The 26588-nt window shown below is 32.5% G+C and overlaps 1 protein-coding gene across 2 annotated transcripts in view; it reads left to right on the top strand.

Annotated features, from left to right (window-relative positions):
* The window catches only part of Vps13B (vacuolar protein sorting 13B), a 368739-nt gene that overhangs the window by 195658 nt on the left and 146493 nt on the right, over window positions 1–26588 (top strand). For both annotated transcript variants that reach the window (XM_075373949.1, XM_075373942.1), the window contains exons 31-33: window positions 1528–1728; window positions 3079–3212; window positions 13354–13505. In XM_075373949.1, the coding sequence (XP_075230064.1) occupies window positions 1528–1728; window positions 3079–3212; window positions 13354–13505 (487 nt within the window). The remainder of the gene's footprint in view (window positions 1–1527; window positions 1729–3078; window positions 3213–13353; window positions 13506–26588) is intronic.

Here is a 26588-nt window from a genome sequence, read left to right as displayed (position 1 = left end):
TGTTTGGGTGGCCATGTGGAAGTTGCGAAGAGGCAGAGAGGCCGAAGTATTTGGGATATGGTTTTGAGCCGGACCTATACTGGAACAGAATGGCGATCACAATGCACCGGTTCTAAATTTTGTTCAGTTGCCCATCTCGCGCCTGAGGAGGAGGCGGCTTTACAGCCTCGTAATGGGTGTATGGCAGCAAGAATGGCACACCACGACTAAGGGAAGGTCATTGTATAGATTTATACAGGACTTGAGGGGATGGTATGCCTCTCCTTCGTTTTTAAAGGCACTGGGTGCCCAGGTGCTCTCCAACCACGAGAACTTGAACCAGTATTTGTTTCGGTTCTGCCTGGCAGCTGATGAACTGTGTGTCTGTGGGGAGGTCTAGTCGAATGAACATATGATGTTCGACTGCCCAGCTCTTGGGGGGAGCCAGGAATTAGGCCACCCTGGAACTTAGAGGTCAAGGGGAAAATTGGCCATTCATCAGCGGCGAGTCAATGTGGCATGAGCCGCATTGTTGGACCGTGTGGGTGTTCCCTGATGCCATTGCTTTGTTCAACTGGCATCAGTAGTTTATTTAAGGGAAAGACTCCTACCTCGCTGCTATGGGAAGCTACCCGAGATTTATGGCTGGCCATCAGCCAATTAGTGCTCAAAGCGCTTTAATATTGGTAGACAGGTATACAGCGATCTAGGCGTGGCAGAATTGCTTTCTTGACAAGATAAATTTAATTTATTGAGTGTCATATATAATTAGTAGTTGATGGGATGTGCCTACCCATTTTAGAATATATGACAAGTGAGGGGTAGGACACAAAGCAAGTGGTGTGTGGCACCATGCTTAGTTTGCTCACGCAATTAGGTTAGCTCTAGGAGCTAGTTAGGACACTGGTCGCTAAACTGATTTGAGGCTCAGTAGCCATTTGTGGCCCAGACATTTGGTCTTATGCTTTAGACCGAATGTGGTGATGGCGGGAGAAATGCCATGCAAATCAATCAATCAATTTAATTTATTCCCCTACTTAGCACTAGTGAAATCTACCTCCGCCTTTCGGCGTGCCAAAGGGGTTTTTTTATCTTGTTTTCTTAGAAACATTAAACATTATCTACATCTGGGCTAGAGTCATCTTTTAAACCTTTTTTTTTTTTAAGTTTTTTAACATTTGTTAGTTACCTCTGGAAGCATTAATAATTCAGGTTGCTCTTCTGTAGACTAAAGTTATCATTTATGAAAATGTTTTATGTTTTTTTTAGTTCAAAGCTACTGCCAAACATTCACCTGAAAAATGTAATTTTTCATTCAATAATCATAACAATTTTCATTCATCTGAAAATTGTAATTGTATGTGAAAATTTTACCTTCTAAATAATTACTTTATTTGGATCTTTATTCCCCTGTTAGGCTATTATTGTTATTTTAATGTATGTATGCATGGAATACATGTGTTGTAACTAATATTAAACAAAGTAATTATCTTAAGTGTTTTTGCATTTTTTCAATGCCTCATATTTTTATAATTAATGTTTATTTAGGCATCAATCTATGATCTTAGTATTCACTGTGGTAAAAACCTTTCTGCAAGTCCTGTTGTTTTATCACAAAGTCAGCTGAGTGCTCGAGATTTTTCTCTATCATTGTTTGAAACTCGCAGTGGAGAACCCCATCCTGTAACCGGAATTCCACCAGCTTTATTGACTTTAAAGTGGACCCAGACAGGATCTAAACCCGTTAAAGTAAGTTTGTATCAAATTCTTTTCTGAACTAATTTTTATGTATTATTTAAAAACATTAAATTACTATAAGGTGTGTAGATACATATATCTTTCATATTTAACTTTTTTATTTTCTTCATGAAAATTTAAGGAAAATGTTGTCATCTTTTTCAACTCTTATAATCACCTTTTTTTATGTGAGCTGATGTTATATAAAGTTGAATTAAACGCATTATTATTTTTGTTAATTTTGGTGTACTGTAAATTTAAAGACAATTAAATTAAAGCTACTGTATTTATTTTTATAATTCATGTACCTGAAGTTTTAGTTTTATCTTTTAAAAAAAATACTCAAAAACAAACTATTCAATCAAATATCACTTTCTCATGCATTATCGTATTCAATTTCATTATAAACCTGTACAAAATTATTTCCTTGCATAAATCACGCATCTACTTTTAGATAAAAACCATTGGTCAAAGAAGTCTGTGAATTACATGAGTAAATACGGTGTTCATTGTTCAAGTAAATAAAAGTCAGGAAATTATCTTTTAAGAAAAATTTGGAAAGCTGTTATTAATTGAATCAATTCTGCAATATATATATATGAAATAAACAGTTTTAGTTGTTTCTGTTTCCTTTAAACAGTTACAAATTCAACATTTTTAAATTTAAAAATATTTGATAATTTAAGAAACCTACGGTATAATTAGTTTGTGTAACAATGCGAATATGAAGAAAGGTTTAAATGTGTGAATATAAATCAAATGTTGGAAGTGATTATTTGATTTATTCTGTTTATGGGATTTGTTTTCCAATTGTTAGTCTTCTCTTAAATTTTGGCAAATGTAAAATATCTTATTTATTCCTATGATGAACTAAATTTCTAATTTACAATTATAATAAATTCAATACATTATGCAAAATATGTAATTATATTGAACTAAAACAAACTTACTGATATGAGGAATTATCTACTTTGAGGAAGTATAACATTTGAATATATTAAGATGTAAGCGCTGCCATTTAAACTATGATTGACCAAACTAGATTGAAACGTATAATTTCAAATTTGAGTTTGGCTATTTGTAAAATGTTTTATTTCTTCAAAGAAATGACTGCTGTTGATAAAAGATAGAAAAATTAAAGCATTTTATAACATAGAATGGAAGGGTGAAACAAAATATGCATGAATTCCAATCAGAGCTTATATTCACAAAGGTAGGTATGCTCACAAAAATATTTGTTCAATAGTTTGTTCTCAAAAGTGTAGTAAAATCAGTGTAAACATGTGAGCCTGTAGACACACACACTCGCTTCACAATGTTTTTTTTTGCCTTATAACAATCACATTCTTTTCTGAATTGTAGCTTGAGGTAGATCTTGGACGGCCTTTCAGAATTACAATTCAGATAAGTGTTCTTGAATTTGTGGAAGATATTTATGCAGAAATAATGCTTAAATGGAAAGCATCTGGAAATTTATTGGCCAGTGCAAACAAGAAGTAAGTGTTTATTACTTTTATTTTTGATTTTTTACTACAGAAAATGTATAATTTTTGCTTAATAATAAAATTTGTTGTGTCCATAACCAAGCGTGTCTATGTGTATGTGGAAGTAGAAGGTAATGTATTTCGGACATTAGCACAGACTTTTTAGTCTTTGAGGTACTCCCCAATTGCAGAAAGTTTTTATTTAATAATAAAAATGATTAAGACGATTGATGGCTTAACTAGTATAGCAATGTTTTTTTTAACTTCAGTATATTCTACAGATTCAGTACTTATATTTCTAGCAATGTGGGTTTCAGTTCCTGCAGATTGTTTCAAATAGATGATAAGAAAGTGGAAGAAACTACAGAAACGCAGAATACTTTTGATATGTTCTAAATCATAATTTTTATGGAAGCAATCATTTTTTTTAATATTCCAACAGTTTAACCCACTGTTGTGCTATCAGTACTCATAATATAGTTATACTTAGTACAAAAGTTTGTTATAAATCAATTTTATCTTTTAACTCTTGAATCCTGATTTTTTTTAATTTATAATATTAGCATATAAAAACCTTTAAAAAAAATTGTTACTTTCAACAAGGATGGATGAATGTGTGTTTTTCTAGTATTAAGATGAAGTTACATAAAAAAATTTCATTAATCTTTCAAAACAAGAGAAATTTATAATGTTTTAAAAAAAAAATAATTTTCTTAACAAAGTATATAACTAATTTCTTATTTATTGAAACAGGGAAATAAAACTGCTATTTTTACTGACATCCATCTTTATTCACATTTAATTCATGTAAACTATTTATAATTTTTAACACAACATTAAATCATTTTATCCACAACAATTTTAAATTATGTAAATTATGATATGTACAAGTATGTACAAGTTATTCAAATTAAATTATTAATTAATAATAGTACTTATTATTTTGTATGAATAATAATTATATTTTAAGTATTTTAAGCATTGCAATAAAATTCTAAGCTTGCCATTTCTGATTGCTAAAAATAATACTCATTTATAGTTAAAATCATCGATATTCACTTCTTTTACACCAGAAAACAGAACTGTTTTTATGTTATTAATACAGTACAAGGATCATTATAATGCTTCTGCTGCCATTTTTAATAAATTACCAACAATTTAAAAGATCTCATTAATTTAATTAAAATAAAACTAAAAAACTTTAAAAAAAAAATCTATTCTTTTCTTCATTAGTTTTTTTTAATAATGTTAATTGAAAAGTAATAAAACTCTCTGAATTATTACCATGTAATGTGTTCATAAATATGAGCTCAGATAATTGTCTCCATCAAAGAAAATTATTTCAGAAAAATATATCACAGCCTGAATGCAAAATTGCCAGGATTATCCGTCATAGTAGCATTCATTGTAAATTGCTTGTATACCATAAAGCCATGTAGCTTCTGTTGCCAACTAAGTGGCCAGCAAAGCTGTGTATTACATCATATTGAAACATAGCACATACACGTTCTTGTATCATTGCCATAGTCAGCCTAATTTCAAGGGAGTTGGCGTCCACACAGCTCTTGCCTATGCAGCTTTTCTTCCTACTTCCCCCTGAACTGTTGAACTCTTTACACTAAACTAGGAATACTATGCAATTTACAACATATATTTTTACACAGCAACACAACATCTTAACAATATTTCTTCTTATACTTATGCTCGGTGGTAACACCTTACGAAACACAACCGTAACCCAAGATGAAAACCATTATGCCAATGGGTAGATGGCTTTACGTACTGCGTCTCAAACAATGTCTTCTGGGCACTAGGATGAGCCCAATTGTATGCAACCCTGGCTCCAGTACATATGCACTCTGCTAGAGTGGTTCATTAAGTAACCGCTACTCGTTGGAATCATACAGCAGTGCAAAATAATATTTTGGTGGTTATTGGTTCTCTTGAAAAAACAACTAATTAGTTTGAAGAGACTTTGACTGATTTTGTTAGTCAATGTTCTAGCCAATGATAAAGAAACAAGTAGTGTTACCTAGGTGGTTAAATTCTTCTGTATCAGGTTCTTGGTGCTTATGTGTAAAGAGGAAGGTAAATCCTTTGCCAAGGTTTCTCCCTTCCTGATTAATAAGTGTTTCATCACAGCTTGTGCCCTCTCCACAATCTGTAAAATACTTAGGAGTAGCGTCACTCCTGATTTAAGTCTGTAATGAAGAGCAATATAGAAAACTCGTAGCATTTAATTGTATAGGAAAGGATGGACTAACAGTCAAGCCACACAGGACACTTGTGTTCCATTGCTGCAAGTTGGCTGACATTGAGTTGCCTGTAATTACATCAGAGTTGTCACTGCAGTCAGTCACATCTGTGCAGAGGATTATGAGAAAGAAGAATGGTGTTAATGGGCCAACATCCCTGCTTGTTCTAACTTTTTCTACTCCTACCATTTCTGATCGAATAAAGGTTGGTTTACCTTTCTGTTCATGTAACCATGAACCATGTATACTAAACCCACGACCCAAGATGTTGCTTTCATTGTCAGGGTTTTGGTCACTATAAAGATGGTTGCAGAAAGGAACAAATTTGTGCGCGTTGTAGCTGTAAGACACATGATAATAGTGCACATGCAATGAAATAGAAAAATGTGTTAATTATTAAGTTGCACTCTGCAAGGTCATGAGACAGCCCCATTTATCAGAAGAAAAGGTTATATTAAAGATCTGTACTGAGTAGAAAGTGTTCTTTCTTATAGCTTGTCAGGAATACAGAAAATCCTTCAACCTGAAAAACTCTGTACAGCCCAGTGTTACTTTAGTTCAGGCTCTCTCAAAAAGAGAGTGAATGCTTATCATGCAAAGAACTAATTAAAATGGTAGAAGCTTCATAAGACCCAAGTAAAGTCCCTCACAGCTGCTCAAATACCAGTAGTCAAATGTTGTAATAGCAGCCGTGAGGGACTTTACTTGGGTCTTATGAAGCTTCTACCATTTTAATTAGTTCTTTGCATGATAAGCATTCACTCTCTTTTTGTATACTGTTAGAGAGAGCCTGAACTAAAGTGAGTACTGGCAAGCAGGTAACTTCTGCTAGAAGTTATAGTGGTTTATCTAAGTTATCTTCAGTCATTATATCACCACATAAAGTTTCTGCTGCACCAATTACGCAACAAACAACCAAGAACCCTTTGAAGGAATCTGTTAAAACATCATCACCTGGTGCAACATCTCCATTCTTCCAGGCTTCCAAGTCCCCTCCACCATCTTAAGGTTTCTATGTGGATATGGTGGTGGATGAAGTGCCCGAATAAGCAAAACATTTCTTAAAAGTCATAAAATCAAAAATAAAACCAGATAGTTTGTTGTAGGTTATCTGCCAGCAGAATTTTTATATGTAATAGGAAAAAAGTATGTCGTATGGCTACAAATATTATTCAGCAGAATGTTTGTGGTCTCCATTCCCACTGTGGGATTGTTGAAATCCTACTAAGTAAGAAAATCCTTTAATGCTGTGTCTGGAGGAGACTCACGTCTGTCCACAGGATTATATATCCTTTTGTGGTTATGTCGGCAAAAGATGTGACCATCAGACTGAGGGCTTAGGACGAGGTGTGGCTGTTTTTCTGAAGGAAATCGTATTAGCTCACGTATTCCACTAGTATCAAACATACCTGCAGTTTCAGTGAAGATATTATACCTTATAAATTATAACTTATATCTTCCACCAAATTCTGATATCAGTGAGGATGATCTATCAAGTCTGTTTTTTACAGATTCCTTTATCCTACGTAATAATTGGAGATTTCAATGCCCATCACATTTCATGTGGCACATCATCATGTTCTTCCCAAGGCACTGTAGTTGATTGACTGAGGAAGAACTTAGATTTCTGCTTATTGAATGATGGGTTGTACACATTTGTATCATATTCATCAGGCGTATTTTCATGGATCAATCTGTCATGTTCAGCAACCCTACTCCCACATTTTCCCTGGTGCGTTTCCAAAAACTTCTTTGGAAGTGATCATAGACTCGTTATTATCTCAGTCTGTAATAGTGATTTGCTTCAGAGTCAGACACATAGATGGGTGGTTTGGAAAGTGGAACTGGATTGGAGACAAGGATTCCTTTGGCCAATATGACAATAGTGGTATCGCGATTCTCCACCTTCCCATGTTTACAATCCTGATACTCTATAGTGCATATGAATTATCTCTAACTTCTGGAAAGCCAAGGCAGCCTGCTTTCTTTGTTGGGATGAAGATTGCAGGAATGGACTTAGCGATCGGTGCAGGGCATTACAAAATTTCAATTGAAGACCTATGACTGAATTTTTCTGCACCTATTGCAACATGAGGGCTGTTTGCCATTGAGTGTTTTGGTGTGTTAAATGGAAATCATGGATGAATTGTGTTGATACCATTTCTTGGACAACTCCATCATTGGTTATGTGGAGAAAAGTGTGGGCCATTTGTGGATCAGGACAGTCACTACAACTTATTGGATTGGAAGACAGCTGCATCCTCGTCATCGTGCCAGTTAATGTGGTGGATACATTTGAAAACATGTTTAGGTCAGTTTCACTAACATCATGTTCTTGTGAGTTTTTCAGGTATAAGTTGCAGGTAGAAAATATTCCGTTTGTGATTGAAGACTCTTGAAATGAATTAAACATACCTTTCTCTTTTGATGATCTAAAGTATGACTTAAATAATTTGCGTGATACTTTTCCTGGAAATGGTAATATCAGGGTCAGTATGTAATCATACTTCCCTGTTATTGCATTACAGCATATTTTGTGTATCTATAATATAATATTTTCTGACCAGGTTTTTCCAGATTCTTAGTCAGAAACATTGGTAATTCTTGTACTGAAACCTGGTAAAGATAAATCTGGAACCTGGTAATTGATATCAGGAACAGCCAAGATCTACTGCTCCGCTAGGCATCAGAACACAGTGCCTTTTCTTAGCTCTAAATATACTATTACCTCCACTTCTTACTGATGTTCCATGTTATTTCCCCCATGTCGGTCTTCTCTCATTAATTATTTCTTTTGTCTTTGTTGGTATCGTAAGAGGAACACAAATCTGGTTATATTATGAAAGTTCATAATACTATAAATAGTATGAATCCTGATGCTATAGTTTATACAGTCAGCAGTTGGCTCCTTGTGAAGTTAATTCTGCTCATTGTTTGTTTGTGGTTGGCAATAGAAGGTACATGTTTAGCATCATCAGTGTTTTCACTGTGGAGCTGTATGCTGCTAAGGCCTTAAATATAATTAGCCCAACATTTTGATACTTGTCTGTTCAGATTCTATGAATGCCTTACAGTTGATTAGAGACATGTACTTCGGACACCTTGTTGTATGTGATATACAGTTTGTTATCTCTGAAATTACTCAGTGTAACACAACTGTGAGCATCTGCTGGATTGCCAGCCATATTGGAATTTCAGGCGATGAGCATGCTGATATTGCAGCAAAAGAGGCTTCTTCCCAGTCTCCTTTCACAGATGAGTGGCAAGGTGAATGGAATGCTACCATCAACAATAAATTTTGACCTGTTAAGAATACTGTATCTTCATGGAGCTCCTCATGTAGGAATAACCGTAGAGAGGAGATTATTATTTGCTGTTGGTGTGTAGGACACACTAGGCTTACTCATGGATATCTCATGACTCAGACCGATGCACCGCAAATTTGTATTCACCGCGACTGCCAACTAACTGTACACCACATTCTTGTGGATTGTGTCTGTTATATGGCATTGCTCAGAAGTTTAAACTAGGGGCTAACTTCTGAAATATCTTAGGAAACAATGAGACAATATTATAGAATGTTTTACAGTTTCTTAGGGCTGTCCATTTATATTCAAATATTTGAGTTTTTTATAGTATGTTTAACTGTTACATCATTTGGCACATGGTAATTTTATTGTTTTAATTACATGAATAGTAATTTTATTGTTTTAATTAATATAATATTTCATTGTGGTTTTATTCACTTTTGGCATATGTCACAGATGCTTTCCATTTATGTTTTTTTTTATATTAGTGGGTTTTAATTTTTTATCATTTTTTAATCGTTCATTTTTAATATTTATTTATTTACGGTATAAATATTATGTCTGGGTGCTGATGAGATGATACTTTGTTGTGTGCTCAGAAAAAAGGCATAATTTCAAAACGGACTTTAAATAACACATCTCATATTTTTTGTCGAAGAAAGATAAGAAATAAAAATAAAAGAAATTAAGAAAGATTTAAATGGGGATGTTGATTATAATGTAAGGAAATGGTCCTTGTGCAAGTGATAGGGATGCCTCTTGCAGGACCAGTGATTCTAATGTAAATTCAAGTATAAAGAATGCTGGAAAAAATGATTACAAAGCGCTGAATAAGATTGATTTGAACATTTCAAAAAAATATACAACACTGGTAATCGCACCAAAAAAACTTTTTAATGATAATATTTATTTGTAGTCTGTACTTAATTTTAGTAATAAAATTGAATAGCAAACAATTTTCACAAGTTGTTGGTGCAGTATGAATAATGTACATAGTAGTGATGAGAGTATGTTATTTTTCAGATTACTACATCAAACCTTGTACCTGATCATAAAGATAAATCTATTTGCTAATTTAGTAATATTTCTGCTGTGTTATTGAACTTTACATTGTTTTAAGTTCAATATAAATTTGTTGAATACTTTTATTTAATTCTTTTAGGCAATTTCTACTGACCTTTTAGGTAATTATCATCACCTTTGTAGAAGGAAACCTGACAGAAAGCCTGTGGAAGGAAAGCAGAAATTTTCTATATTTCAGTTGTTTCCTCTTTGGAAAAGTTACTGCGTGTATATTTTACTGAAGGTTTCTGTTGACATTTATTAGGTCTTCAACGGACTTGAACAACTAGCGCTATTTCTTCACATTTAAATTATTATCTATTTAAACTTCACTTGCACTAGTACTAAGATAGCAGTCTGATATATATTGAGTGCAATTTCATTAACAAATTTTTCATTAATAAGTCAAATATCATATATAAAATTGTTCATCATATATTACATTGGCATGTGAGGTATCTGACATATTTTTGTGTTATAAAACAATGGTTGAAAGAAATGAAAAAATTTTGAAATAGTTAAAGAAATAATGGCAAGGTGAATCAAAACTCAGCAGCTGATTAACAATAATAATATCAACAGATGTAAAACATATCAACCACTTCATCTGAATAAATAACTCAATAATCTGATAGATAGCCGAGTTGTTACTTTTAGAGTTAAACTGCAACCTGTTACAGCCTGCATGATAATGGAAAAAGAATTCATTAAAGTGTGGCAGGACTTAGCAAACCAAAAGGTGTGGTAATTTGAAGGCATACAGTTTAGTTTTATTGATACATGTTAAACTCAAGTTTTAAAAAAAATGAACTGTATAAAAAACAGTGATGAGAGAAAAATTGATACCAGTTTAATTGAAACAGGATTATGATATGTTTTTGAATCTTAATGCAGGTTTGCACAGATTAGTAGTGACTAGGCACTAGGTAGTCTAAGGATTACTTCTTGCATGAAGAAAGGAAATTTTGGGATGAAACCTGTTTGCTTCCATAATGTTTACACATAATTAAAGTAAAAATAAATTTTAAATTGTATGATATTTTGTTCTGAAATCTCAGAGCATTTTCTTGGCATTAACATAGTTGGATGCATTTGCTTGTGCAAGTGACTTCTTTAGTCACTTGCATGTTTTTATCATTTGCAAATTTTATTTGCTCACTTTGTTTCAAAATAACTTCTATTTTTTTTTCTATCATTCAGATAGTAGTAGTTTTTAAGTTGAAATTGTAGTGAGTGATAAATGGGATGGCAATATTTTGCATTAATATGTATTTGCCAATGTCCTCACAGTGATTGACTACTGCTAATTATTTTCCTTATTCTTCACCACATTTCATAATGCTCTTGAGACAAGCTTTCAGATTTATCAGGAAATTACTTTAATGAAAACATTTGTTGAAGGGTGTACTGCAACTTTTTTTCAAATATTGGTGTAACAGTATATCATATGCTTATATTATAATGGATAAAACAAAATTTATTCAATTTTATGGTGAATATTTATTGAACTCAGTTGTATTGTAATTTTTTATCTATTTTTTATGCTCCTGCTGCTGGTTGATATATTGGGCTCATTTTCAGAGTTGATAGTGTCAGTCGAGTTGTTAGGAAACTTAGATTGGTGTGACCAACAAAGGGTGGAGATTCTGCTGATATTAAAGAAGCTAATAAATGAGAGAAATTCATTACAAAACTTCTTAACTAAGGGCTAAAGGTTTCAGTTATATGTATGGTTTATTTATGATGAAACTAACATATTTCTTTTGACAATTCCATTATCCTATTATTACTTAAAATGCGTAAGATTAATAGTTCAATATTCAGTTTCAGTAAAAAAATAAAACCAATCCTGCACTTGTAAATATATGATTTTTGAAAATGGACTGTTTAAAAACAAACTAACCGATTTTGATTGGTACTAGGCTTGTCTTGAAAGTAATTGAAAAAATAAAATAAACATTCTGCACTATTGATTTATAATTAATGTCCTTTTCAATTTACTTGTTCATATGAGTATTGAGAACTGATGTTCTGTAATTCATTCTAGCCCTTTGCAGTTCATTAACATGAAATTCCTGAATGTTTTGTTTCAAGAATTTTCTTTGCTATTGAGGGAATTTGTTTAGTTCATAGTTTGAATAGATAAATTTATTCACCCAACATTTATTTATGTATTAAGTGGTACCTTATGAACGACCTAGTAGTCCTGAGAAGGAGTGTAGAGTCCGATTGCTGGTCTTCAATGATGTTGGATTAGCTCAACAGATATTAGTCAGGGAGTTGTGGCTTGACCATTGGAATGGACTGAGCTTCCCCTCACCAGCTGCTCTCAGTTGGATGTTAGGTCCCCACTATCGCATGGCAATTGACGCCTTCAGAGTCCCGCAGTGTTGGGTTGATTTCAGTCATCTTCTGGCAGCATGATTTTCTGTGAGCATTGCTATACTGCCTCCATCTTCACCGTATCCCTGCTGGTGCTAGTGGGCTTTATGCTAGGCCGGCCAGGTCTGCTGCTCCAGAGGTATGTTGGCATTCACAGGAGGTCCCATGTTGGGCTGGCCAGGGCCTCCTTCCTTCTTAAGTCTTCTTCTTCTCCTAGTGGTGGACTGAGAGCGGATGCTTTCGTCTTCCTGCATTGCTGCTTATAAAGCTGCTGGTGCATGGTGGGGTGCTGTGCTCAGCAGCGTGAAGCTGGCTTGGTGGGGGAAGTTAGTGTAGGTACAAATGTGTACTGCAGCTCCTTGTGACATCACCATTTAGCCGATACTAAGCAAAGCATGTGACAACAGTACATACTAATATTTATATATTACATATAGATTATTGTATACAAATGAAACTTAAACCACCAAAACACAGTAAACATATAAGTTAAACTTACCAAATATCAAGAATCGATTTTTGTGTAATTTGTGATTTTGTGTCCCATCTTCAGTTGGTATTAAATTCTATATTTACACTAAATCATTTGTTTAAAAAAAAAAGAAAGCAGTATGTATCTATATCTACTTTTTTTTAAACAATTGATTTTGTGTAATTATGGAACTGAATACCAACTGAAGATGCAGGATTTTGCAAAAATGGAATCTTGAAATTAGTTTGGTGAGATTAACATATCTGTTTACTATGTTTTGGTGGTTTAAAATTCATTTATGTTGAATTAGTGTAGGATGGTAGTAAACAGTATATATATTTATATACCCATTATATACAAATTATAAAATTAAAATAACAGATTTTTTAAAAGAATTATGTTATAATGTAATTGTAGAATCCAATACCACCAATACTAACTGAAGATGTGGTATGCCACGAAAATCAATTCTTGGAAATTACTAGGATTAGTATGGTTAGTTTAACTTATCTGATTACTGTTTTTTGATGGTTTATATTTCATATAGTAATAAATATATGTGTTAAATAATTTATGTAATTTATATAGTAATAATTAGAACAATTTATAATAATTGTATATAATTTATACAATAATATTTATTTAATATTGGGTGTTAATATTTAATTTTTTAGATGCCATCAAGAAGAAAGTAAAGAACAAATATCAGAAGGAAAAGAAAAATCACAGATCTGGTCTACACAGTTAAAAACCTATTTCAATTGTTTTAGTTCAATTTCTTTAAGCACACAGAAAATTTTGTTGGCTATTTTATCTCAACGTCTTGGTAAGTAAGATCATTGCTAAAACTAGCTTAGAATGGTGTCTAATTTTTTTCTATTGTGTTAGATAAAACACAAAATAATAATAATTGGAAAAATAAAATACTAAATTCTCTTTCAATTACGCAATTATTATTTTTATTATAATATTTCAGTTAAATTTTTTGGTTTAAAATTTGTCACTTTTATGTTGCCTCTTTCAATAATTTTACAACATAATTCTACTAATGCTGACTAAGGATTGTTTTCTTTTAGTGACACTAGATATATTTTATTTACTAAATAAAAAAAAATTGTGCTCAATGTAATTTCTTGAATATGATGATTTAAGTGATACTCTGGTATTTTAAATCTATTGCAGTTGTGATACTATCAAAAAAATCTAAATATTTGCTTCTAATTAAATAAATGATTACTTATTGTAAGTTCTAATCTCCAACCATTCCTTTTGATTTTGTGTCTTGAACTACTTTACAATAACAGTGGTTTATTTTTTTGTGATTTTAAGTACCCTTTGAAGTTTTATATCTTTATTTATATAAATATGTTCATTAACTATTGTAATTTTGCTTGTGTCTTTTCAGTGGGAGTAAAATCTCACTCTTTCATGTAGAATTTCTTTTAGGTAAGAGGTAAATGATACTGGAAGGAAGATCCATTCAGAAAGGGGAAATTTGAGAAACACTATCTTACTAGAGTAGTTTCTAGGAACTATCTCATATTGTTCATGTTGAAAATGCAAAGTGCATTGTCGTATTACAATACAGATTTCAGACTGTTTACAGCTTTTACATTTTTTTTATAAAACTTCATTTTGATTTTTTGCCTATGTGGAATAAATTCTTTGTTCTAAAATTCTTGAAATAAATCAAACACATTTCCTTGTAATATAAAAAATAATCATTAACTTAACATTTCTGAAAGCTTAACATGCTGTTCTTCAGCCTTGGAGCAGTTATTGAATTTCATTGTGAAGTGTGCTGCTTTGTTTCAAGTTCTGTTCATCAAATAAATTAATTCCATTGAAATCATAATTTGAAGATTAATGTTATTATTTGTACTAAATGGTAGTAATGTACTTTACACTTCCTGGAATTTCAATAATGTTGAAGTGAGGCAGTTTATGAATATGTACATATAAATATGTGTGCTAGTGCTAATACTGATTAAATGACCAGATTAACATTTATAAGACAAATAATGAAACCAATAACCATCATACATACAGCTTGAAATTTGTAGAGATCGCTTTGATCTGTGCTTTCTTCATAATTTTAATCTTAATTTTTTTATTCACTTTATAAATTAGACATGGTGGGTGTTTCAATTAAAAAGAAAAAATAATATGTTTGTTTATATAAAGTTTTAGCAGAAACTCAAAAAGACAGTAAATTATAAAAAGGATCAGAATAATAGAAGATAGAAAAACTAAATGTTGAACTTGCACAAGCTGTTCAGTAAACTTTTCAATTGAAATAAACATTTGGAAATACTTCATTATTATAATAATAGTTAAATTCTAATATTAAATAATAGTCCATAATTAGATTTATGAGATCTGTAAATAAAGTAATGAGACTAGTTTTTTTGGCAGCCAAAGTGACAACACTGTGAAGTTACTAGTAAACATATGGTTATATGAACAGCTTATTTAATTAGGTGTTAGTATTTTTAAGGTGTTCTATTGTTGCCAAATGAGATGTAAACAAATTTTTCATGAAACGAGTTTTTGTTGTGCATTACAAAACGATGATACTTTTATGAGCAACATTGTGCAATCAGGTTTTGTGTTAAACTTGGTGAGAATGGTACTGAAACTTTTTTCAAAATTGAAAAGGGCATACGGAGATGACACTCGTGTCACGAGCCCAAGTTTTTAGGTGGTTTAAAACATTTTCAGATGGCTGGGAATCAGTTGTGGACGATCCGTGCTCAGGAAGAATGTTAATGTTAAAAAGTGACAACAAGTTGAGCAAATCAGAAACTTGTAGATTTTTTCTACAGGGCAGACTGTAAATCAATATGTTTACTGAGAAATTCTTGAAAGACTGTGGAAAAGAGTTGCCTGCGTGAGACCAGCCATCAAATACAACTGGATGCTGCGTTATGACAATGCACCTTGTCACATGGCACTCTCAATTAATGAGTTTTTGGTAAAGAAAAACATTCCTGTAGTTCCTCAACCACACCTTATTCACCTGACTTGAGTCCCTGTGACTTTTCCTGTTCTTGACTTTAAAAAAAAATACCTCAAAGGACACCATTTCGAAACAGCAGAAAACAAAAAAAAATGTAACCAACCATCTGAAGGATATTCTGGTTTCTGAGTTCTAACACTACTACGAAGAGTGGAAAAACCGTTTAAAAAGCATGGTGCAGCTTCCCAAGGGAACTATTTTGAACATGATAGAGTCCATGTATAATTGAATTGTAAATAAAAAGTTTTTCTGAACCAGTCTCCTTACTTTATTTACAGACCTCATATGCTCAAAAAATGGATTTTCTATATTTTTTTTTTAGTATCAATAGAAAATATTCAATGAAAATGGAGTTATAAATTGAAGTTATTTGTTTCACTAGTGCAATTTAAACTGAAGTAGTATTGTTACCTTGACATTTATGATTTTTGAAAATAAACTTATATTTATATTATAATAAGTTTTAATATTTGTTAGAATTATTTGATGTACTGTTTATGACTTAACATATTGTTTCATAAAACAATATAAAGTCTTGTGTGAAGGCCTCGATCTGCTTTGTCTGATGAGAATATCAGTAACGTGGAAAACAAAGTAAATTATGAAACATCCTGTCCACAGATTAAAAATATTAGATTCTTTGTTATATTTAGGAAGGTTCATGTGAAAAGGATCATGTGATCACTGAAGAACATCAAAAAATTAAGAGATGGATCAAAACTAATTGAAACTTATAATGGCAGTTCATGGCTAACTGCCATGAAGATGAAAAATGTGCAAATTGCAATGGATCACATACAGCTCGCTCCAGAGATTGCCCAACTTTTAAAGAAGAGAAGGCAGTTCTCAAAATCTGTATGGAGCAGAAACTATCTTTTCCAGCCACATGAAGAGAATATAAAAAAAACTATTAACTTTAATCTGGTTAAATCAGACGTCTCTTTCATCATCGTGGCATCAAGCAAGATTCCTGCAAGTTAGATAACCAACAGTGTGGATCCTGCAATGAACTAAAAAAAAACTTGTTCAGATGTTATCTGACAAAGTTGCTTTGCTTACTGCAGCTGTTTCAGAGCTACCTAAGATGAATAAGAAGTCAGCAATTAGTGAAACTAACACTAGTGGGATCCCTCTTAAAGTTTCTGTCCCTAAAGTTTTGCCTTTTCAGACAGGAGGAAATACAGCTGATGATAAGTCATCTAATAAGCTCCCTGTTAAGGGAGCCCACACAACCACCTCCTCTGGAATTTTACCTGCATGCAACTTCCCATTCTTCAAAATCTCTTCCTCTATCACTTCATATATTGCAGGATATGGTTGAACAACCACCCAACCCCAGGACATCGGAGATTCTTAAAATTAAAATTTTCTAAAAAGAAGAATCTACAATTAATTTTTTTAATATACTTATCTGTAATTCTATATCTATATTTACCCTTATTTATGAGCATTATCCAATGGAATGTTTGAGGTCTTCAGTCCTGCATTGAAGATGTTAGAGTAGTGATGCATGCACATGAGCTATTAATAATGTGCTTCCAAGAAATGCATCTTCTACAACAAGATGCATAACACTCAGACCCTTTTTCTGTGAGAGATATGACTGCCTCGTTGACATTAGAGAGAGTGGTGGTGTTGCTTGTTATTTTCATGCAGAATGAGGTGTTGACTACTAGGATACCACTAGCTACCCACATTCCTACTGTTGCTGTTAAAATCTCTACCCCCTTTAAACTGTGTATCTGAAATTTGTATCTCTCACCGAACTCTGAGTTCAATGCTCTAGACATATCAGATCATCACACAAATCCCATCGCCATCGTTAATAGTAGGAGACTTCATTGCTCACCATATCTCCTGGGGCTTTTGAGGAAATATGATAAACAGAGTAAGAAGACTAAAACTTTTGTCTACTGAGTGATGATGGATCATACACATTCATGTCCTTATCATCTGGTATATTGTTCAACATTACCTCTCCTTATGCTCACTCAGTTTACTCCCTCATCTTAATTGGTTTGTATGTGATGACTTTTATGGGAGTGATCACAGGCCAGTTATTATTGCTTATAGTTTCGACTATGAGGTTAACAAAAGGCCATGTAGATGGATTGTCGATTAGGCAAATTCTAACAGTTACTGTTCCATTACATAAAGCCTTCCCGTTTCAGGATGATGATGGTGCAGACGTCCTTGATCAGCTTACCACATTTACATCCCTGGTACTTGAGAATGCTAATATATTCCAAACATCTCGAAACTCTAGACATCCCTCCATTCCTTGGTAGAATAATGACTGCCAAAGTGGAGGAAGGAAACGATGGCAGGTATTGCGCAAATTTAACTGCAGGCCTACAAATGAACATCTAAATTTGTATTGTAAAGCTAGAGTGATGTGTCATCAGGTATTCTTAGATGCTAAGAGGAAGTCGTGGACAAAATATGTGGACACCATTTCACACATTACTCCGACATCTACTGTGTTGAAGAAGCTCCGTATAATTTGCAAATCACCGAAACAATCTATTCTTGAACTCATTCACGAAGGAGAATTCCTTTCAATTTCTGCAGTAGCAATTAACTGGGCAGGTTGTTTCTGTTCGGTGTCTCATTTCATCATACACTAATGAATTTCAGAGGCACAAGTTATAGATGGAAGTATTATAATTAAACATTACTGATTCAGTTGATGAGTTAAATGCTCCATTTGCATTCAGTGAATTGTCAAATGCACTTAAAAACTCAAATGACACCTCCCCTGGACCTGACAACATTCATTTCAGTATGCTCTCACAACTTCCTGATTTGACGCTACAACACCTATTATGTATGTATAATGATTTATTTTTTACACAAGTCTTCTCGCTGGTTTGGTCAGAAGCCAATGTCATACTAGTACTTAAACTTGGTAAAGACAAATCTACTACCATATCCCCTTGACAAGGATTTTATGCAAACCAGCATAATCAGCATCTCCAGTTGGAGAGAGTGTTGAACTATAGGCTTACATGGAACTCTGAGCGACATGGCCTTTTATCTCCAGAACACTGAGGTTTTCACCAAGGATCTTCAATTGACCATTTAGTTTCACTGGAAGCACCTATTCAAAATGCTTTCCTACTTTGCCAACGTCTAGTCCGCTATCTTCTTTGATATCAGGAAGACGTATGACACGGCCTTGTGATGTAGTATTCTAAACATTCTCAAAGAATGGGGAGTCAAGGGTAATATTCTTGTTTTTATTAGGGGTTTCTTAAGTGACTTAACTTCTTTCTTAAATGACTTCTTAAATTCTTTATCGGGTAGCAATACCTTGGAGAATGGAGTGCATCAAGGAAGTGTCTTAAGTGCCACCTTGTTTTGCTGTAGCCATCAACAATATTACTAAATTTGTGCAGCTACATGATTCATGTTCTTTATTTGTTGCTGATTTTGCTATATATATTATGTCTCATTCAACAGCCACAGGAGAGAGACTATTACAGAACACTATATCTCACCTTGAAGCTTGATCCAAGGTTACCATCTTCACCTTTTCACCTGAGAAAACTAAATGTATAGTCTTTTCTCGTCTGTGGAACCCTTTCATTCCGCAAAATTTTACTCAACAGAGTGCTAATTTCTATTTTTACTGATGTTAGTTTATGTTTATTTTTTGATAGTCGTCTTATATGGGTCAAACACATCAAACAATTAAAAACAAATGTTCCAAACTTATAGATTTTCTAAGGTCATGTATGTTGCATTTTTATTATTCTTTAGTCCATTCCCGTTTAGATTTTGGTTGTGTCACCTACTCTTCAGCGCATCATACGCTAAAGATGTTAGATGCCATACATCATGGTTTTCTTCGTCTTGCTACAGGTACTTTAAGATCAAGCCCTGTCACTAGTGCTTGTTGAGTGTGGTGAACCATCACTTTGGGACATACATAACCAACTTCTAACATCTTACTTATCCCGTCTTAAAAGATAACCAAATCATGCAGCTTTTAATGCAGTCCTTGTGAATCATAATTTACAAAGATATGAAGACCATCCACATATACGGTACCTATGGGTGTTCGTACCTGGCGTTTGTTACACCTTACAAATGTTGGTTCACCTTCTGTCTTTCCAACATATCCCTGTTCATATCCTCTATGGAGAATCAACCTTAGAAATTTTATGTTAGACCTTATGATATACAATAAAGAATCAACACCATCTATCGTCTTTTAGCAGATGTTTTAACCATATTCCATCCAAGACAAACCCTGACGCAAAAGTATACATAGTTGATTTGAAACAGAATGATACCACTGGATATGCAATTGTTAATGGCAGAACCTGTATGTTTGATCTGCCTAATATTATAAGTGTATTTATGCTTGCAAACTATATGCTATCAATAAGATTTTGAATATCGTTAACTCTCAATACCGTCATATCCTTATTTGCAGTGAAGGTTTGTATTCTAAACATACTCTCATTACCTTGATCTATAATACAATTACTGAGTTGAACCATTGCAAAACTCAAGTGAGTTTCTGGATCCCTAGCCAAGTGGGAATTCCGGATAATGAACTTGCAGATTCCGCTGCTAAAGACACGTGTAGACAACTGTCCTTCACTACTCGTATTACTACATCTGACTTATTGTGTAAAACACACTATTTGTGCAAAGTGGCAAGGTGACTGGACTGCTGCACTTGATAACAAACTTCGATTTATCAAAGATACTGTGAAGCTATGGGACTTCTCATGCAGAAAAGCTTAGTGAGAGTAAGTGGTCCTCTGCTGATTGCGATTGGAACGTATGAAAGTTACTCATGGGTTTATGATGTCAGGAGAAAACACTCCATTATGCATATGATGCGACAACTGATTGACTGGCACTATATCCTTGTGAATTGCATAAGTTATGCAGCCTTGCTTTTTAATTATAAAAAGCCCAGAAATACTTGACGAATCCTGGGCAACGATGAGGAAATTTTAGATTGGGTGTTGTTTTCTCTTAAGGCCATCCGTTTATACTCTGATGTTTGATTTACTGTAGTGTGTATCAATTTACTGTAGTGGGCTCTTCATACTAATTGCCATGTAGCAGTTAAAAGTTTTATTATTCTGATTAAAAAGTAAAATGTGATATTTGTTTGTTTATTGCAACAGATGTGTCATGTCTGGGTGATGATAATGCTGAAGCATTTTTTTCCCAGAAAAAACCAAAAAAATATTGTTTCATGTGGTCATTTACAACAATAAAACCAGTGCTGATGACATTAAATGTAAAAAATAAGGTGTACTGCCTAACTAAGTAAAGTAAATAGTTTAATCTTTTATTCTGATTGTTGCATTATATACATATCATTTGAAATATGTAGGTACACTACTCCAAAGATAAAAACTAAACTGCCCCAGTAGTTGCTTGGATAGATTAAAGAAAACCGTGGTTAAACATTTGTCAAAGGATTATCACAAAATGCACAATTAATTGTAAAATAAAATACAGTGCTGGTTAAATTTGATAATAATAATTTAAAATATAAACACATGAAGTAATATTAAAGTAAATATGTTAAGATACTAAATACACTTTCATCGTCGAAAAGTAAAAATCATTTGTGCTTAGACTTTGTGAGTAGGTTAAGGATTTGTCCTGTGGAAATTCTGTCCTATGTAAATCAAATTTCTGCTTTTTATGGTGACAGTTTAATGAATGAAGGAAATTGCATTGTTTATTTACGGCAGGGAGAACATCTGTTGATTGTGTAATGCTCAGGGTACCCTACTCTCATTACTGAGCAGGTGAAAGAACAGATTAACAGATATGTTAAAAAGAACTGTTTCATATTAAGATGAACTTAGTGATAAATTTCCTATATGTTCACAATCTCTGTTACATGAAATTGTGACTGTTCACCTAAATTACTGTAAAATTTGTGCCCAATGGGTCCCAAGAATGTTGGCAATAACCAAAAAAAAAAAAGAAAGTATATCTGCTGCTCTGTCATTACTGGAACTGTACAATAGAGATTGCAGAGAAATGCTGAATCACATAGTAAGTGGGAATAAAATGTGGGTTTCACACTACACACCTTAGAGTAAATGTCAGTCACTTCAGTGGATCATTCTTGATCGCCTTCAAATCCAAAAAAAATTCAACAAACACTTAAAAACCACAAAATGCTGGCCACAATCTTTTGGGATTGCCACTGAGTCTTAGTGTTTGAGTTTTATGCCTCATGAAGAGACAAATAATCCTGACTTTTACTTAGAAATGTTGATGAAAGTTTGTCATGCAATTTTAAATCACCAGCATCGACTTTGTGAACCTCTCAAAGGTTTTTGATGGGATGTTTTTGATCATCCATCATACAGTCCAGATCTTGCTCCAAGCAATTTCCACCTGTTTATAAAATTAAAGGATTTTGTTAGTGGGAACCAGTATGAAAGTGACAATAACGTCAAGACAACTTTGTGATTGGCTTAATGGACTAGCAGCAAACTTCTTTGATGAAGGCATACAAAAACATTTGTCAAATCATGACAGATAGTTGAATTTAGAAGGTGATTATGTGGAAAATTTAGATTATGATGCATATATTGAAGTTAAAATAAAAACAATAAATTATTGTTATAAAACAAAAACAGTTTTTACTTTTTTGATGACCCTCCTATAAAATAACTAAACAAATCACAGTTCAGACGGTATTAATGAAAATTATTTGAGCACGTATTTATATACAGATTGTAAGAAAATATGAATAATTTATGGTTTTTTAATTGGTATTATTTAAAAAATTATTGAAATGTAGTACTGTTAATGTAAAAAAAAAATCCTTTAATTTTATTTTAAATAAAGAGGTGGAAAGATTTGAAAATGGTTCAGTAATGTAATAAAAATAATAATGCAAACATTTTTATACCAACTTGTAAACTGAAAAGTATTGTTTTAAGTAACAAAAACATTCTTTTATCTAGGTTTATAGAGGTTGATATTATTTTTTTAAGCATAAATGACTATTTTTTCTTCCTTGTATGAAGTAAAGGAAGTATTGTATCACGAAAAATTTTGGTTTCCAGATTTTAAAGGAAAATATCCCATTTTGACCATCCCTAAATCCATTTTGCCTAGTTTTGGTGTGACATCTGTACTTATATACGTATGCTTCTCACATAACTCAAAAAAATTAGCCGTAGGATGTTGAAATTTTGGATTTACGACTGTTGTAAATTTTAGTTGTCCACCTCCCCTTTTGATTGCAATTTACTGAACCAAAAGTGTCCACAAAGCCCTTGGATGTTCTTAAGTGCAGTAAAAAGCTCTCAATAACTCTTCACCAATATTTCATAACTGGCACTTATTTTCATTGGTTCCAGAGTTATATCCAAATAAAATTTTAATTAATGACATTTGAATCATAGGACGAAGGCTCATCAGTTCGAATCAGACTTCATCAACTTTTTTTTTTTTAAATTTAAAAAACATTGATTTTTTAATAATTATTAACCACTAATTGTAAAAAAAAATTGATGAATTAATTTTTACAAAAAAAAAAAAAATCAGAAGTTTTTTATGAAATAATAATTTTTGTACTTTTTATTTTTAAAAAAATGTATAAATATAATTAAATAGATGTACAAGGAAGTCATGTGTTGTCCACATCAGATTTTTTTTAGCAAATATTATGCATTCAGAAATATAAACACTTAAGCAAATTAGTGTTTTTAATTTAATAAATACTGAGTGCATGATTAATATTTATGGAGCCATTCTGACAGCCCATTTTCATATCTGAAAAAAAAAATTCATTCTTATTTTTTAAGGGAAAATATCAATAGAAATATTATGTGTCAGATGGGAATATACATAAACATAATCAATATTTAATAATGATAGCAAGATTAGCGTTTTATTATGAACTTCTCCAAGCATATGAATAGTATGATTTTATTTTACAATGTAAAGATTGACACATTCATTCAATAGAACCAATGTTGGTTTTGTAATTTAGACCATCATTTACCATGTTGTAAAGAATTTTTAAATTTGTCCATTGAGGATGGTAAAGCCTTTTTGGGGGATAATTGTTCTGATTGTTTATGGAAAAGTCATTCTATTAATGATTGTCAAGCATTATTGTCAAGTCATTCTGATAGTCAAGCAAATTTTTGCACTTATAGTTTTACCGGAAAATTAGGGCTTTAATTTATTAAAAACGATCTTCCCATTTTAGGCATAAAAAACTCATTTTCATAATCTGAATATAATGTTAAACTTAAATTGCACTCTTGATATAAGAACTTTTTATTCGAATTGCAATGTGCTGTTTTAACAGACATAACTGACTGCCTTCCTTTACACACATTTGATATTTCACATTTTACTACCTCAGAATATATTTTTTGCAGATCCTAATTTCAACACAGCAAATAGCACTGACAACCAGATTGGAACTCAATTCTATTTGAATCTTATCTTACCTGGAAAATTCATTCAAAATTCTAGTTATCCTATTATTCAGGAAATTAAGTTAGGATATATACTTAGTGGTTGCGTTCCTGATAATGTCAAGGGTAGTAATACAGTTCATCTTTTCTCGTTTGTAACAATCATAAAAATATCTCGACTATAATCGAGAAATTTTGGAAAGTTGAAGAATTAAAAGTGTGTCAGTGAATGAAAATTCAACATGTGGAAAACATTTTCATTCTACTTCTACTCGAAATAATCAAGGCAGATTTGTCATATTGTTACCACACAAAGCTAATAACATTCAACTAGGTGATTCCTTCGTTAACGCTAAAAATAGATTCTTATTTTTGGAAAGAAAGCTAAGCAACAATTCCAACCTTACAAAAGACTATTATGCCTTCATACAGGAATATTTAGTATTTCGTACAGGAATAGGTCATATGTCACTACTCACTTCCGATAATTCAAATTAACTCATTAACAGATCAAATGTGTGATGTTTACTTCACCATCTAATATTTAAGCCTTCTAGTCTGACAACTAAACTACGAGTTGTTTTTGATGGCTTAGCTAAAACCACTAATGGTCTCTCCCTCAATGGTACTTTGTTAGTTGGACCTGTATTTCAACAGGATTTTTTTTCCATAATGCTTAAATTCAGGATCCATAATTATGTTATTATTTCAGACATAACAAAGATTTATCACCAGGTATTAGTTAAACCTAGTGACTCCAATTTACAACACATTCTTTGGTGTGATTCTCCAGATCAAGAGATAAAACACTATGCATTACAAACTGTAAGATATGGAACCACTTGTGCACCATACTTAGCCACTAGATATCTAATTCAAATAGCAAATGAAAAATGAAAATGGTTTTCCATTAGGTTGTAAGGCCATTCAAAATAATTTTTATGTTTATGACTTCATAACAGGTTTAGATAATTTAAATGAAGTTATTCAATTAAAAATTTATATTTCTAAATTATTGCAACAATATGTGGTTGTTATGAACTGAAATGACATGATTTTTGCAGTGGACTGTAATTAATTTATTGGTTTAAGATTATAAAAACTATGAAAAGTATAAAAGTGAATAATATGACATATGAACAGCTGAAATCTCATCACACAACATACACATATATATCAACGCCGACTCCCCAACTCTCGGCTGCCACATACACACTATCCAACCAGTCATACCCACCACTCACTCACACAACCTAATACTCGATTCACGCATACGAACACATACACACACAATATCATCCAATGTGGTTTTTCACTCCACACATGGTTTTCAAATAATTTTATCATTTCTTCTTCTGATCAAAATTCTTCCATTCCTTCAAATCAACAACATAATTTAACTACTTTAGGAGTTCTATGGAATAATTCCTCAGACACACTACTTTTCCAAATTACGCATTCTAATAATTCTAAAAAACACACTAAAAGAAATATTCTGTCCATCATATAAGATGTGTTTTATCCTTTATGACTCATGGGTTCTATTGTTTTCTCACATAAACTTTTTGTGCAATTGTTGTGACAACTCACAATTAATTGGGACAAAATATTACCTGCACCTTACAAACACAGTGGCTCAATATACAATCAATTGCATTTGATTGAGTCAGTTAAAATAAATTGGCCTGTAAAACCTAACATTGATAGTAAAGTTAGGTCAATTCAAATATATGGATTTTCCAATGCATTCATAAAGGGCATCTATATACGAACTGTATTTGCCAACCGTACAATCTCGTTGAATTTACTTGGTTCTAAATCAAAATTAGCCCCCTTAAAGCAAATAACACTATCAAGACTTGAACTCTATGGTTGTCTACTTCTTAGTCGTTTGTTATTGAAAGTAATCACTGTTTTAAACATACATTTCGATGAAATATACTTATATACAGATTCTACAATAGCATTATACTGAATTCATGGACAACCATCTAATTTGCAGTGTTTGTCAGTAATAGAGTCTCTGAGATTCAGCAAAATACTTAAAATGCTAGTTTGCACAATGTCAAATCTTCTGAAAATCCAGCTGACTTATGTCCAAATAAATTACTTAATTATGTCGCTTTGGTGGCATGGTCCTTATTGGATTTTACAATGTTTACATGTTTATGCCAATAGCCAAATAATCACAATGTTAGTTTCAACAACTGTAACATGAATTCTGAATGCTTAATAGAAAAACATAATAATATTTTAACATCATTCATATCCACTATTGTATTCAATTACACAGAAAAATTTTCATCTTTACATACATTAATTCACACATTTAGTTTCTGATTTAGGTTTCTTCACAATGCTAAATCAAATCAATCTAAGTGAATCATTGGTTCCCTGACTTCAAAGGAGTTAAATCATACTCTTAATGTTTTTATACAATAATCACAATACATGCATT

The sequence above is a fragment of the Lycorma delicatula genome, chromosome 1, assembly GCF_047948215.1.
Source record: "Lycorma delicatula isolate Av1 chromosome 1, ASM4794821v1, whole genome shotgun sequence".
In the NCBI taxonomy this organism is placed as follows: Eukaryota; Metazoa; Arthropoda; class Insecta; order Hemiptera; family Fulgoridae; genus Lycorma; species Lycorma delicatula.
The sequence above is the reverse complement of the archived record's forward strand: the minus strand, read 5'-3'. Positions and strand labels throughout refer to the sequence as shown.